The 13262-nt window shown below is 54.2% G+C and overlaps 1 protein-coding gene across 4 annotated transcripts in view; it reads left to right on the plus strand.

Annotated features, from left to right (window-relative positions):
* The window catches only part of BAIAP2 (BAR/IMD domain containing adaptor protein 2), a 64742-nt gene that overhangs the window by 4855 nt on the left and 46625 nt on the right, over positions 1-13262 (plus strand). For all 4 annotated transcript variants that reach the window (XM_084751167.1, XM_084751166.1, XM_084751164.1 and 1 more), the window contains exon 2: positions 10146-10221. In XM_084751167.1, coding sequence (XP_084607293.1) covers positions 10146-10221 — 76 coding nt within the window. The remainder of the gene's footprint in view (positions 1-10145; positions 10222-13262) is intronic.

Below are 13262 nucleotides of genomic sequence, written 5' to 3' on the forward strand. Positions count from 1 at the left end.
AGCTCCTTAATAGAAACTAGATATGGGAGGCAAGCCACAGGACGACCAAGGTGCCGCTGAGTGACTGTGAGCCCTACTCAGGACAGCTAGGTGTCACCGCAGGGGCAGGGGGAGGTGTCTGCTTAGCCCCTCCAGGTCCCTTCGTATCCTGGTCTAGCATTCTAGCGTTGCCTGTGGCTGTCATTGTGCAGACACCTGGATTGCTCCTGGTGCCTGGGCTTGCTCTCTCTATCCTGGTGCTCCCAGGCAGGGCCTCCCATCCTGGACCTAGGGCTCTGCTGAGGCCGCAAGGTAGAGAAGCTGCACTCCCTTGAAAGGCCCGTGCTGGGGCAACTGGGCGACTGTCAGCTTACCCCATTAAGCCCAGTGTTATACTGTGCTAATGTTGTGATCCCTGCCTGTGCCTGGAATAATTACTGATGGGCGTGGACCACACTGGCACCTTCCTTCAACCCCTGCCACCCCCTGCTCTGAGTCATCCCCAGCCTCATGGTGCCAGTACAGCTGCATGATGACTCGAGGAGCCTCAACCTCTAGAGGTCGAGGGGCGCAGCTGCACCCCTGAACTGTATACTGGGAAGCTTCAGACTACAGGTCCAGTGGAAGCCTGTCCTGGCCAGTTTGAACTGCTCCTCAGAATCCTTTCTGCATGTACATGCCACTCCCTGCGACCAGGGTAGTATATCCCCCTGATACGTCCCAGTGGCCTGGGACAGTGGCCAGGCTCTGATGGGGACCCAGCAGCAGTGGCGCTGAGTGGGTTTCATCTCTAGGTTGGAGAGAGGTGACGTTGGAGTTGCCATCTGCCCACACACAGGGGCTGCTCTTCAGCCCTTGGCCTGAGGAACATTGGCCCAGCATGTGCTGTTTCCCTGGAGGCGATGACCCAGGTGTGTGGCTGGCAAATCAGGTCAAAATGTTAGCAGCAAGAGATTTGTCCTGCTGGGTCCTGGAGTCCCTTAAGCTTGGTCCCTTGCCTGGTGAGATTGGAAAACAGGGGTGGGAAGAGTGGCCAGGGTGGCATAGGGAGGGTGAAAAGGTGGGACGTGCACTGATGGTTTCTAAGGAGTCACCTTGAGAACCCAGGGCAGGCCCAGGCTTTGTGTCTGTGTGGGCCTCTTGCAGCTGAGTGGCTGCCAGCATTGACAGGAACCTCTTCCCAGCCGGCTGTAGTGCAGTGCGGATCTGACATCCAGCCCCCTGAACTGCTCCCTGCCTCCCGGCCCTGGCCAGGGCCTCCTCTGCCTACTTGAGAGTGAGCAGCCGTAAAACAATGTCTGCTCCTTGGACTTGGGCAGCAGCTGAAAGCCTTGCTGGCCCTTTCCCACTTAGCATGAATCCTAGGACAATCCTGGGGTCCATGGACACTGCACGGCCTGGTGAAGCCAGTCTCCATGTCCTACCTCAAGGTGAAAGCTCTGAGTCCTGTTCCCTCTGGTGAAAGAGGAACACCTTCTGGTCTAGGTGCAGGAGACCCCAGGAGGGAGTGAGAGGAAGCTTCTTCCAGCTCAGGGTTATAATTTCATACTTGCTGCAGTAGTGTGTGCATGTGTGTGTGTGTGTGTGTGTGTGTGTGTGTGTGTGTGTGTGTGTGAACATGCACGCATGAATGTGTGTTTTGAGACAGGGTCTCACTATATGTAGTTTTGGTTGGCCTAGAGCTCTCTGTGGAGTTGGAAGTCATGGAGATCCACCTGTCTGCCTCCCCAGCATGGGCCACCATACTGTACTGCAGCTGTTCTGTTAGGATTACTCAGGGGCTGAGTGTAGAGCTCAGTGGTAGAGCATTTTCCTAGCATGTTCACGACTCCCACAGTGCTGGGGAGTGGGGTGGGGGAGTTGTGACATAGTGGCACATGCCTACAATCTGAGCTTTTGGGGAGCTGACTATTCTGGCCTACACAGTGAGTCCCAAGTCAGGCAGTCTACAGTGTGAAGCCTGTCTCAAAAAACAAGATGGAGTGTGAATATTAACACACTCTCTCTCTCTCTCTCTCTCTCTCTCTCTCTCTCTCTCTCTCTCTCTTTTTCTGAGACAGGGTCTCTCTGTGTAGCCTTGGCTGTCCTGGACTCTCTTTGTAGACCAGGCTGGCCTCGAACTCACAGTGACTCTCTTGCCCCGGCCTTCCTGAGTGCTGGGAATAAAGGCGTGCACCACCATGCCTGGCTCTAGATTTTTATTTTCAACCTTAGGATTTCTCTAATACTTTGAAAGTGCTATTGTAGGCTGTGTAGGATAAATAAGTTATACAAGTTAATTGTTAGGTGATCAAATCATGGTCATGTCAATTACTAGTCTACCTTTATCACAAGAATGTACATCTTAGGTGCGGCAGGTAGATACGATTCTATAGAAAGATAGAAGGATAGTAAGATAAGGTCTTCAAAAACCCCAGAGACATGCAGAATATGGCATTTAAAGATTTTTTAGTTTTTTTAGATTTTATATTTTAGATTTTAAAGATTCACTGACAGTGAGATAGGTTAGCTCCTGGCAACACCCAGCCTTCCTCAAAGAGGATGATGAGCATCAAAGAACCTCCTTATAGAGATGGCTTCAAATGTGGCAAACAAGCCACTGGGCAAAATGTCCTCATTTCTACCACAGACAGAATTCTGTCTGAAAAAAGGGCAAGCTTGGATTCTGGCACAGTCAACGGCCAAACTCCGCCAAGACAGGGTAAGCAAGTCCTCAATAGTCCTGCCTCTCAAATATGTCTGTCAGATATATTGGGCCAGAAGGCTGAAGAAGAAGCTCCAACATTATAGAGAGTTTTGGGTGACTATTCAGGTAGCAAACTGTCTCTGTCATCTTCTCATTTGGAAAGCTACTAACCTGCGCTCCTGGCATACTCAGGTAACCAAGTTTATTCCTTCTCAAGTCTCTGATGGAGTTGAAGATTAGGTAGCTTAGTTTTACAAGGAAGCTTAGTTGTTTAGGGGTTAAGATGTTTTTAGGTCTAGATAGATGTTTTAAGTTGATAATGACAAGATGTGATGGAGATTGATTTATATTCAGAATTTTAGATGCACCAAGATAGGAAAGATGTCTTCTTCAAGGCTGTCAAATACAAATAGCCAAAACACTAAGAAAGTAACATTCATATAATTCTTGATTGTGTCATGGTTCTTCTTGCTATAGGTAATCTATTATATATATGCATAATAATATAAATATATATGTAAAAGTGCTTAATTAATTAAAAAACAAACAAACCTTAGGATTTCTCCAAAACGTCCATGCATTTGGAATCACATATTTCTGAGCTGCGTTTAGCTCAGGGATGTCAGCTTCCAGTCTACCTGTGCTAGCCTTTTTGGTTGCTGCACTTAGCTCAGGGATGTCAGCTTCCAGTCTACCTGTGCTAGCCTTTTTGGTTGCTGGCATTTTGTGGTTTCCAGGCAGCAGCCAATCCTCCTCATCCTCCTCATGGTCTTGTAGACTGAATACACAGTCCTGGCAGGGCACAGTCACCACAGGGGGTGTGCAGGAAGGAGGGAGCTGGAGCAGAGGTGCCTGACATGGACCAAACCTGGGTCCCTCTGCACACTGTACCCCCTCCATCTTTTACAGAGGCTTGTGGAGCCTGCCTCTACCCGGGTGACCAACCCAGGTAGCTGAGACTGCTGTCCATCCTCACCTCTGCTAGACCCATCCTGTCCTGGGACTGGGAGTCTTGGGCCTTGCTGATGAGGAGGGTAGGGTAGAGAGGTGCTCTGGTCAGACCAGTAGCCTGAGTCCCAGCCCTGCTCCAGGAGAGGGACGGCCGGGTGCTTAGGGCTGGACCACTGTGCCAGCACTCAGTCCTGTGGCTCCGCGTTGTGAGAGGCAGATGTCGGCCATAAGGGCCTCAGCTTTGCTGTCTGGTCCCTTCTTGCTGCTCACCAAGGCACAGCTCTGCAGGTCCCGTGTGCGTGCCTGCTCTGTGAGGGAGCATCAGTGGGGTGCAGTAGCACTTTGGCATCATTAGCTGGTAGGAAACTGGGCAGTGCTTCGGACCAGGCTTGACTTGAGTGCCACCACGTTCTTATCACTGGTCACCAGAGCCATTATCCCACAGGACAGAAGGTTTTTTAGAGGACTGTTAGTGCTGTGGGGAGGGGCGTCTAGCTAATACCTTGGCACCAAGGGTCCTGCATTGCTGTCTGTGCCAGTATCTATTGGGCCAGCACCTGAGGTCCTAGGAAAGAGGGATAGTTCCAGAGCATTCCAAGGCTGCCTCCAAACTTACATATTACTAGTGTGTCTTCCACCAGCGGGCCTGGCCCCGGTCCTCAGCCAGCATACTTGTGGGAGAGATGGCCCAGCGAGTGGCCTTCCATGTTCTCAGGCGTGAGCAGTGGTCAGGTCTCTTCTGTAATCTGCAGTAATGGGAAGACCGGGCACTAGCCCTGCCGTGCTGGATGTGTGAGCAACCCAGCTCTGGTCAGCTCAGGCCTAAAGTGTAATACTACAAACTAATGGCTTAGGCAAGACACGGGTCCTCAAACAGACCTAGGAGATGAGGGTGGGGCAAGCAGTTTCTCTTAAGACCTTTCCTTGGCGGGCAGATGGACCTGGCCCCCTCATATCCTCACGTGGCCCTCCTTCTGTGTATGTATGTCGTGGTCTCTTTTTACATATACCAGCCAGACTGGCTTAGAGCCCTCGCCAGTGACTGTTTAACCTTCCTGACCTTTAAAGACGCTCAGATGCAGACAACGGGGCCTAGAGGACAGGCTTAGCACCTTGCTGCCGTGCCGTCATCTGCCCTACAGTTGGAGGGAGTGTCATCCTTGGGTCTGTCTGTCTCTATCATGGTGACCTCTCTTTCTAGGCTAATTGTATTTCTTGTTCCTTCCAATTTAAGCAAATTACAGCCCTCAGCTTATGTCAGTGGGTCCCCAGGGCGCCATGTATAATGTGAAATTATTATCCAACACCCAGTCAAGAGTCTGGATCCAGGAACCAGGCATGGTGGTGCACGCCTTTAATCCTAATGCTTGGGAGGCCGAGGCAGGCGGATCTCTGTGAGTTCAAGGCCAGCCTAGTCTACGAAGAGAATCCAGGACAGCCAGAGCTGTTACACAGAGAGTCCCCCCCCAACAACAACAAAACAAACAAAAAACCAAAACCAAACCGAAGAGTTTGGCCCCAGCCTAACAGTTTGAATGTGGCTCTTTCTGCTCTGGCCACCTGTCTACCCGATGATAGGATCTGTGACCCAAACCAGGTAGCAGTCGTGGGTGCTGTCTGTTGGGAAGCTGTGCTTTTGTGGACGTTTGGATGAGCAGGATGCTCCTGTCGCAGGCAGGAAAGATGTGTTTAAGCTGTTTGGTTTCATGTCCAGGCTGCTGGAATGACGGATGTTGACCAGCCCCTGTGGGGTGGCTGCCACACACAGCAGATGGTACAGACCTGGCTTCTGGATTTCCTAGGGTCTGCTGGCCAAGCCCCTCCAGCGCATGCTGGCCAAGGATTCCTTTGCGTCGGGCCTAGGCTAGGTGCAAGGCCCTGGTGTGGCCTTTGCCTTTGGTGACCTTGTGCAGGAGAGGTCAGTCTTAAGGGTACCCGGAAGCTTTTAGAGACTCTGGAAAGCTGGGAAGGGGGGTTCAGTTGTCAGAGGTCGCTAAGAGGAGAGTAACTTGGGGGCAGCTGTGCTCATCTCTGTACCCCCAACTCTCAGCAGGAGAGTAACTTGGACCCTCTGTCCCCTGCGCTCTTAGCTTCTGTGGAGACTCAGCGATCCTTCACGGGCGGGCGTGTGAGGCTGCCGGCAGGCTCCATGTCAGCAGTGTGGCTGCAGTCTCAGGTGGTGGTTCTGGTGCCTCCCACGCTGGCTGGGGGGCAGTCAGGGGTGATAGGAAGGGGCCCTTTTTTCTGGCTCTTCCTGATGGGAGGCCACCATGCCTATCACATCCAGGCAGCCTGCCAAAGACACAGAGTCTCTTTCTTAATTTTGGCAGCTTCTCCAGGGAGCTATCAGATGAGAACTAGAGCCAGCACATTAGGGTGGGGTGGGGGCTGCCGTGTGCAGACGCTGCGGGAGCCCAAGGCCTCATGGAAGGTACTGGGGTCTGTCCATCGTGGAAGGTACTGGGGTCTGTCCATCGTGGAAGGTACTGGGGTCTGTCCATCGTGGAAGGCACTGGGGTCTGTCCATCGTGGAAGGTACTGGGGTCTGCCCATCGTGGAAGGTACTGGGGTCTGCCCATCGTGGAAGGCACTGGGGTCTGTCCATCGTGGAAGGTACTGGGGTCTGCCCATCGTGGAAGGTACTGGGGTCTGTCCATCGTGGAAGGTACTGGGGTCTGTCCATCGTGGAAGGCACTGGGGTCTGTCCATCGTGGAAGGCACTGGGGTCTGTCCATCGTGGAAGGCACTGGGGTCTGTCCATCGTGGAAGGTACTGGGGTCTGTCCATTGTGGAAGGTACTGGGGTCTGTCCATCTCTCCTCCGCCCTTGTGGGTATGATAGAGCTTACTGCTCCCTCAGGAACTGCGGGTCTAGTCCTCTGTTCTGGAACAGTCCAGGCTTCTCTTCCTGCTTCTCAGGAAGACACAGGTCTCCACAGGCTGCTAAGGAGGCCATGGCTAAGGGCTGTGTGCAGGAGGATTCTCATTCAGTCTGTTTCTTTGTCTCCAGAGACAAAGAGAGCAGAGAGTGGTTTGGCCACAGCCGTGGGCAGGGCCACACTGCAGCTATGAGGTGTGTAGGCTGGTTGCTTGGGCTACCCTGCTCCTGTGGCCGAGACTCTTGTCCCCTTTACTCTTCCTTCCTTCCTCCAAAGCCTGATTCCTTCCAGAAACCCATACTTTTTTTTTTTAATCTAAAATAATGTTTGCACATTCCTACCTTTTTTGACTCTAACCAAGCAAGGCACAGCTCAAGCTCAACCCCCTCCAGGCCGCCCTCTGTGCTCACTTAATACCTGGATTGGCTTTATTCCCTAGGCTTTATTCCCTGGCTAGGATATCCTAGCCAGGTCTTGCTGGGTGTCCTGCAAGACCACATGCTCTGGAGCTACAAAGCTGATGTCTGCTTTTCCAGTGAGTCCTGGCCGCAGGGGTGCAGCCACGTGATGGGGACTGAGCTGGGTGTGGTGGTGCACGCCTTTTATTAGCACTCAGGAGGCAGAGGCAGGGTGATCTCTCTGAGTTCCAGGCCAGCTAGGGCTACGTAATTAGACCTTGTATTTAAAAGAGGAAGGGATGAGCTACAAGACACCCTGCTTGCTAGAGTCCTAGCAGAAACACCACAGTAAACTTGACTTGAGCTCTGATAATCTTTTGGTGGGTTTCCTGAAGCCCTAGCCCTTTCAGGATGTGTTCCGTAGGATAGTCCCCTGTGAGTTTGCAGGCACCCCAGAACCGTGCATGGCCCAATAAATCCCAAATGAGCAGGTGAGTAAGTAAAAGAATTCTGAATCTTGATTTTTTTTTCTTTTTTTATATTTTTAGAGACAGGATTTCTCTTGTAGCCTTGGCTGTCCTGGAACTCTCTCTGTAGACCAGGCTAGCCTTGAACTCCAAGATCCACCTCCCTTTGCCTCCCAAGTGCTGGGATAAAAGGCGTGTGCCTCGGCTGCTGCCACCACCACCTGCCCAGCTTGTTTATTTTTGCAGGGTCAAAACTGCAGCTTCTGCTTTTCTCCTTTGCGCTCCTGGGTGTTGATAAGGAGGATGATCCCTTCCCCAGTAAGCAAGTCCTTCCCGTGGGGAGCTGTGCTTAGCACCTGCCTGGCACAGTCCCACACAAGAGCTTGCTCTCTCGTGAGGAGAACAGGAGGGCGGGAGTGACCTCACCCGGGAGGGGCTGGGTGAGGTGGGGCAGGAACAGGCACTAGGGGCGAGCATGGCTTACCGTGTCACAATGGCTTCCACACAAACTCTAGAATAGTGAGAGACCCCGCCCCCACATGTGTAAACGTGGGTATGCACCTGTATACACACGCACCCCAGGTGGAGTCCCCTCGTTGTCAGCAACTGGATTTCTTTATAAGGTAGCTGGAAGTCAAGCGACCCAAAGAAAGGTTATGACTTTGGCCAGGAGCCTGGAAATAAGCCACCTTCAGAGCAGGCCCGCTTTTCCAGCCAGGGCGGGTGTTGCTATGCAGACCTGGAAAGAAACTGGCCCTCTGTGGCCTCCCCCAAGCATCAGCCTAATGGCATGCATGTCCCTGGCAGCGCCTCCAGGCCAAGACAGTGGGACCAGTGTGCCCCTGGCCGACTGGCTGCTCTTGAGCAGGTGGAAGCTGTGGCCATGCCTAGGTGTCCTAGCTGGCACGCCACCACCCACACCACACAGCTAACTCCCTCTCGCATTCCTCCTGTATGAGCTCAACTGCACTGAGGAAGTGAAACCTCACAGCTGCCCTCTGTGTCACGGGAGGCATGGCAGGTGGCTCCCCGGCCTGTCTCACTTGGCCTTCAGTGGTTTCTGGTGTATTCTCTTGTCATCATTCAGGATGGGCCTCAGAGGACTGGTCTGGGCTAAGCTTCCTCTTCCTCCAGGAAACCCCAAAGGTGTTCCTACAGCCATGCTCTTGGGTCTACTCCTAGGGTTTTGCCATGTAATGTCCCTGCCTGGTTCCCCGGTACTCTTTGCATTGTACAGTTCAGGCAAGGTTCCCCAACCCACTATGCATCCACCTCAATGTCCCGTCCCCTGTGCCTGCCTCTCTTGTCTCTCCAGTCAGGTCCCAACTAGCCTCAGTTGCTGCCTGGTGTACAGAACACAGGAATTTGGCCCTGGCAGGAGCCTCCTTCCTTCCTTCATAATCAGAGGGCTGAACAGCAGGGAGGCTCCTCTCAACTTCCTCTTCGACCCTTGACTAAAATCTGTGCAGCCAGGGACCTTTTAGTGTATCCAGCTTGGCTGTACTTGGGTCCTCCCGGCTTCCTATGCTGACCAAAGGACGTCACTGCACCCACTTCCTCTCCTGTCTGCTCCTGTAGCTGCCTCAGCGCAGCTGCCCTGGCCTGCCTACCCGCTCCCTCAGTCCTGACAACTGCTCCTCCTTTCTTTTCTCTGGCCTTTGCCCTCCTGTCCCCAACTCTGTTGGCGTCCTTCTGCCTTCCCTCCCTGCTGGCTGGCTGTGGATGGGACCTGGAGGTTGGCTGGTTGCTGACTGCTCATTGCTCGTGTGGACTCTGGGCTAGCGTGAAGAGGGGGCCAGGAAGGCAGGGCCACCAACGCTTCGGCTGAGAAGTGTTGCTGTATGAGGCTCTGCGTGCTGGGAGCCTTCCCAGAGCGAGGGGGTTGGCGAGCCAGGCCCACGTGTGACGGGGATGAGTGAGTGGCAGCTTAGAACTGGAGTCTTCATTCCCCAAAGTGTGAGGGAGGGTACCCTACTGTACCTCAGGGCAGGCCAGTGCAGAATGCGTCCAGGGTGCGTTTTCTAGAGCCAAGTCCCGTTGTGGGCACTGGCCCTGGTGTCCTTAAATATCCTTCTTATTGGCTGGTCCTTCACTGAGGCCACAGGTTGGACTGAGTTGGTGTAAAGCTTGGTGGCTTCTCTTCCTGTTATCCTCAGGGAGAGTCAGGCTTGTAGCATGGCTCCGTCCCCAGTGGCCTAGGGTGTGGTCCAGTCAGGTTTTCTTTCAAAGTTCCTGTTGGGGTCTGCGCTGACTGGCGTAGGCTGTTGACAGTTGTGGGTTTTCTGCTGGTAGGATTCTCATTTGGCTGCTGTTTGTGTGTGCCTGTTTTTATGCCATGTAATTAAAACATTTATTTGGCCTTCACAGTGAAAATCTAATTTCTTGAGTCTAAGAACTGCCGATATTGGCACGGGGACTGCCGTCCGTCGGGCAAACAGATCTGGAGCCTGTTGGATTACTCATAGCATGGTATTTGTAAATCAGGCTGCGCACTGCTCTAATCAGAGCTGATGTTGGTAATTGGTGTGTTGAGTTAGGGTGGTGGCGTGGGGGGCGTCGCTGAGCATTTGTGTGTGTGGCCGGCGGGTGGCCTCCCACAGCTGACTCAGCCCCGCCAGCCAAGTACTGGTGCCTCAGAAGCCATGCCTGTGAACGCTGCCTGTGCCCTGAGGCCCCGCTCTGCAGACAGCCCTCTCCCTCCCCAGGGCGCAGTGTTCCCGATCCCATGCAGCCCGGTGTGGGGTGCCTGGGGTGACATTGCTCTCTCTCTCTCTGTTCTTTTGCAGAGCATCATGGAGCAGTTCAACCCCAGCCTCCGCAACTTCATCGCCATGGGGAAGAACTACGAGAAAGCCCTGGCAGGTAGGGCTGGCCCCTGGCTCACATACGCCTTCCTTCCAGCCTCTCACCGCCTTCTGCTCCAGACACGCCTGGATGAGATGAGTAGAGAGTGTGTACCCACGTGCTCTGCGTGTGAGTCTGCACTCACTGTGGCCACAGGCCCTCGCCACGCAGGATGCTCTCTGTGCCGGCAGCCTCTGTGCCAGCGAGCGAGCTGCTTAGAGACAAGGGGGTGGATGTCTGTTCTTTAGAGTTGTATGCAAGTATAGGATTGGGTTTGGTGCTGTGTGGGGACGGAGGACTTTCCCGCTCTAGTCTCACCGTCCTACCAAGAGTCCCCCAGGTGTGCCAATGTACTCTGCTCCAAGCAGGGCTGACCCTAGAGTAGTGCCATGGCAACCATCTCCTGAATAACCCAGAGGCCGCTGAGGTGAGATGTGGGAGGACATTCCGTAGTCCTGGCCTATTGGAACTCAGAGCACTGAGCCAGAGCCCTGAGGGAGGAGGATGTGGGGAAGGCTCCCCTTTGCTTTCCTACGGCCACTGCCCTGCCCTTCTCTGCAGCCCTGGGCTCAGTAGTATAGCCCTGTAGGGTGCCAGAGCTCATGAGTTCAGATTCTGACCTAGAGGGGCTTCATGACATCCCGTCCCCAGGCCGTGAGTCACAGGTTGCTTCAAGAAGTGCCCACAAGGTCCTGGGAGACAGCTCAGCTTACTGGTAAGGTGCTTATCACAAGAGCATGATTTCCTAGCACCAGTGCAAGTTCCAAACATGGCCACAGGTGCCTGCAGCCACAGTGAGGTGGGCATGGCCACAGGTGCCTGCAGCCACAGTGGGGTAGGCATGGCCACAGGTGCCCGCAGCCACAGTGGGGTAGGCATGGCCACAGGTGCCCGCAGCCACAGCGAGGTGGGCATGGCCACAGGTGCCCGCAGCCACAGCGAGGTGGGCATGGCCACAGGTGCCCGCAGCCACAGTGAGGTGGGCATGGCCACAGGTGCCCGCAGCCACAGTGGGGTAGGCATGGCCACAGGTGCCTGCAGCCACAGTGGGGTAGGCATGGCCACAGGTGCCTGCAGCCACAGCGAGGTGGGCAGGGACAGGAAGGATTGGTTCTGTGAGGGGACCTTGTCTTAAGGGAGTAAGGCAGATAGCGGCAGAACAGACATGTGACATCTTCCTCTCACCTCTCCATGACCCAGCAGTGCACACCCCACCATACACATAGGGACACACAAACGCAAAAGAAGTAGCTGCGTGGAGCTGGGGAGACAGTGTAAGTGGCACACAAGCATGAGTTCCTGGGCTCTAACCCTCAGCACCCACGTAAGAGCCATGGTGCGCAACTGCAGCCCTACTAGTGCTGGCAGAGGCTCCACTGTGGGAGGCGGTGTCCACCCCTCTCCTGCCTTGTGGTTTCTTTCGTCTGTGGGGTGTTTTTGGGATGATCTTGTTGTGTAGCTCAGACTGGCTCATACTCTTCTGCTATCCTCCTGCCCCTCAAACACTGAGGTTACAAGCACTTGCAGCCATACCCAGCCTCTGCTCCCACACTCGGATGCCGGCTTGCCCCCAGCTTCCCTTGTGTGGTAAGATGAGTTGGCCACCTCTGTCTGGTTGTAATCTCCTGGAAGAAGCCTCTAGAAGTGGCAGCGCAGTGTGGAGACCAACAGTGAGGCTTCTGGCCTACGTCCTAAGTGGCCCTGTTATCTCTAGGCACAGCACATGCTTCGATTCTCCCAGAAAAAGAACCTTCTGGGACCTTGAATGTAACCAGCTGGGTTTGGCCTGGTCTGATTTTCATGTGGTCTGTGGGTGAAATGGGAAGGCTTGGGTGGCCGACACAGTCCACACCAGTGATGTCTCCTTCCAAAGCCGTTCCCTGTGGGTGCTTGGTGGCCTAAGCCCGAGGAGCCATGAGCCTTTCTGCCCTGGTGTGGCTGTCCTCCATCACTGGACTTCTGTGTGCAGGTGTGCTCATCTGAGGTGTGGTGTCCTGCTCCGCGGGTGTGATGGAGTAGCAATCTCCTCAGTCTCCTCATCTTTGATGTCGCCCTCCAGCCCCTTGATGTTCAGGCGCCGATTTCCTTCCAGGCGCTTCCGGCTCTCCCTTGTGTTCCTCACGTGGTTTTCAGGGCTGTGTGTGGACAGACTGGACGGTTATTTCCTCTTCCTGTTGTCTCTGCTTGTCTGGGCTAGGCTCAGCCTCACACCACCTCAGCTCCCAAGTGCCCGGCGCCTTTGTTTCTTCTTCCATTTGTTTCATGAAGCCCACCCTCCCAGGCAGCAGAAGCTCCTCAGCCCCCTCAGCCCCCCCCCCCCCCGAACATGGTCTTGTACAACAGAACAAATGATGTGCACTTAATCGAAAACACAGAAACTGTGACAGAGTGCTCTGTTTCAAGCCTCAGAGTTCTGTAGAAAACAAATTAGACATTGTAGCGGTGCCGCTGGCTCTGCTCTCCAGACCTGGCCGCCTCTTCTGTCCTCCTTGCTTTGCACAGTCTGAAGGACAGGTGGGCGGGACCTTCCTCAGATGAAGGACTACTGTGCCAGGCACTCCAAAGAAGTCTAGACCTAGTAGCTGGGTATGCTTGTTCTGTCAGCAGCAGCTGCTGGGCGTATGGGAGGAAAGAAGCAGGTCCTGAGCTTTCCACACCCAGGCCACCAGTGCTTCTGATGCCAACAGCCCCTCCGGCTCCCACAGTGCAGATGGGATGCCTTTGGCCTGTTTTGGGCAGTGGTGCCTGCTCCCGGGTGGGCCTGTTCTGAGACTGAAGACAGCGACTCTCCTATCAGTGGCCCCCTGCTTCCAGATCTGCCTTGATCTTGCTCAGGGTCTGTAGGCGCTTTGTCTGCTGTAGTACACTTAAAGGCGCACTCCCTCCCCCTCGCCAAACAGCACATGACAGGGCGCCACGCTCCACAGTTTGCCTTGAATAGCTCTGGACCTGCACAGCACACTGTGTTCTTACAAATAAAAGGAGCCCTCGTGATGGCGGTGGAGTAAGGAGTATCAACAAGGAGCCGCGGTGGCCGCAGACATGATGGAAGCTCTCCT

This window comes from Acomys minous (assembly GCF_964271855.1).
Source record: "Acomys minous genome assembly, chromosome: 12".
Classification (NCBI taxonomy): Eukaryota; Metazoa; Chordata; class Mammalia; order Rodentia; family Muridae; genus Acomys; species Acomys minous.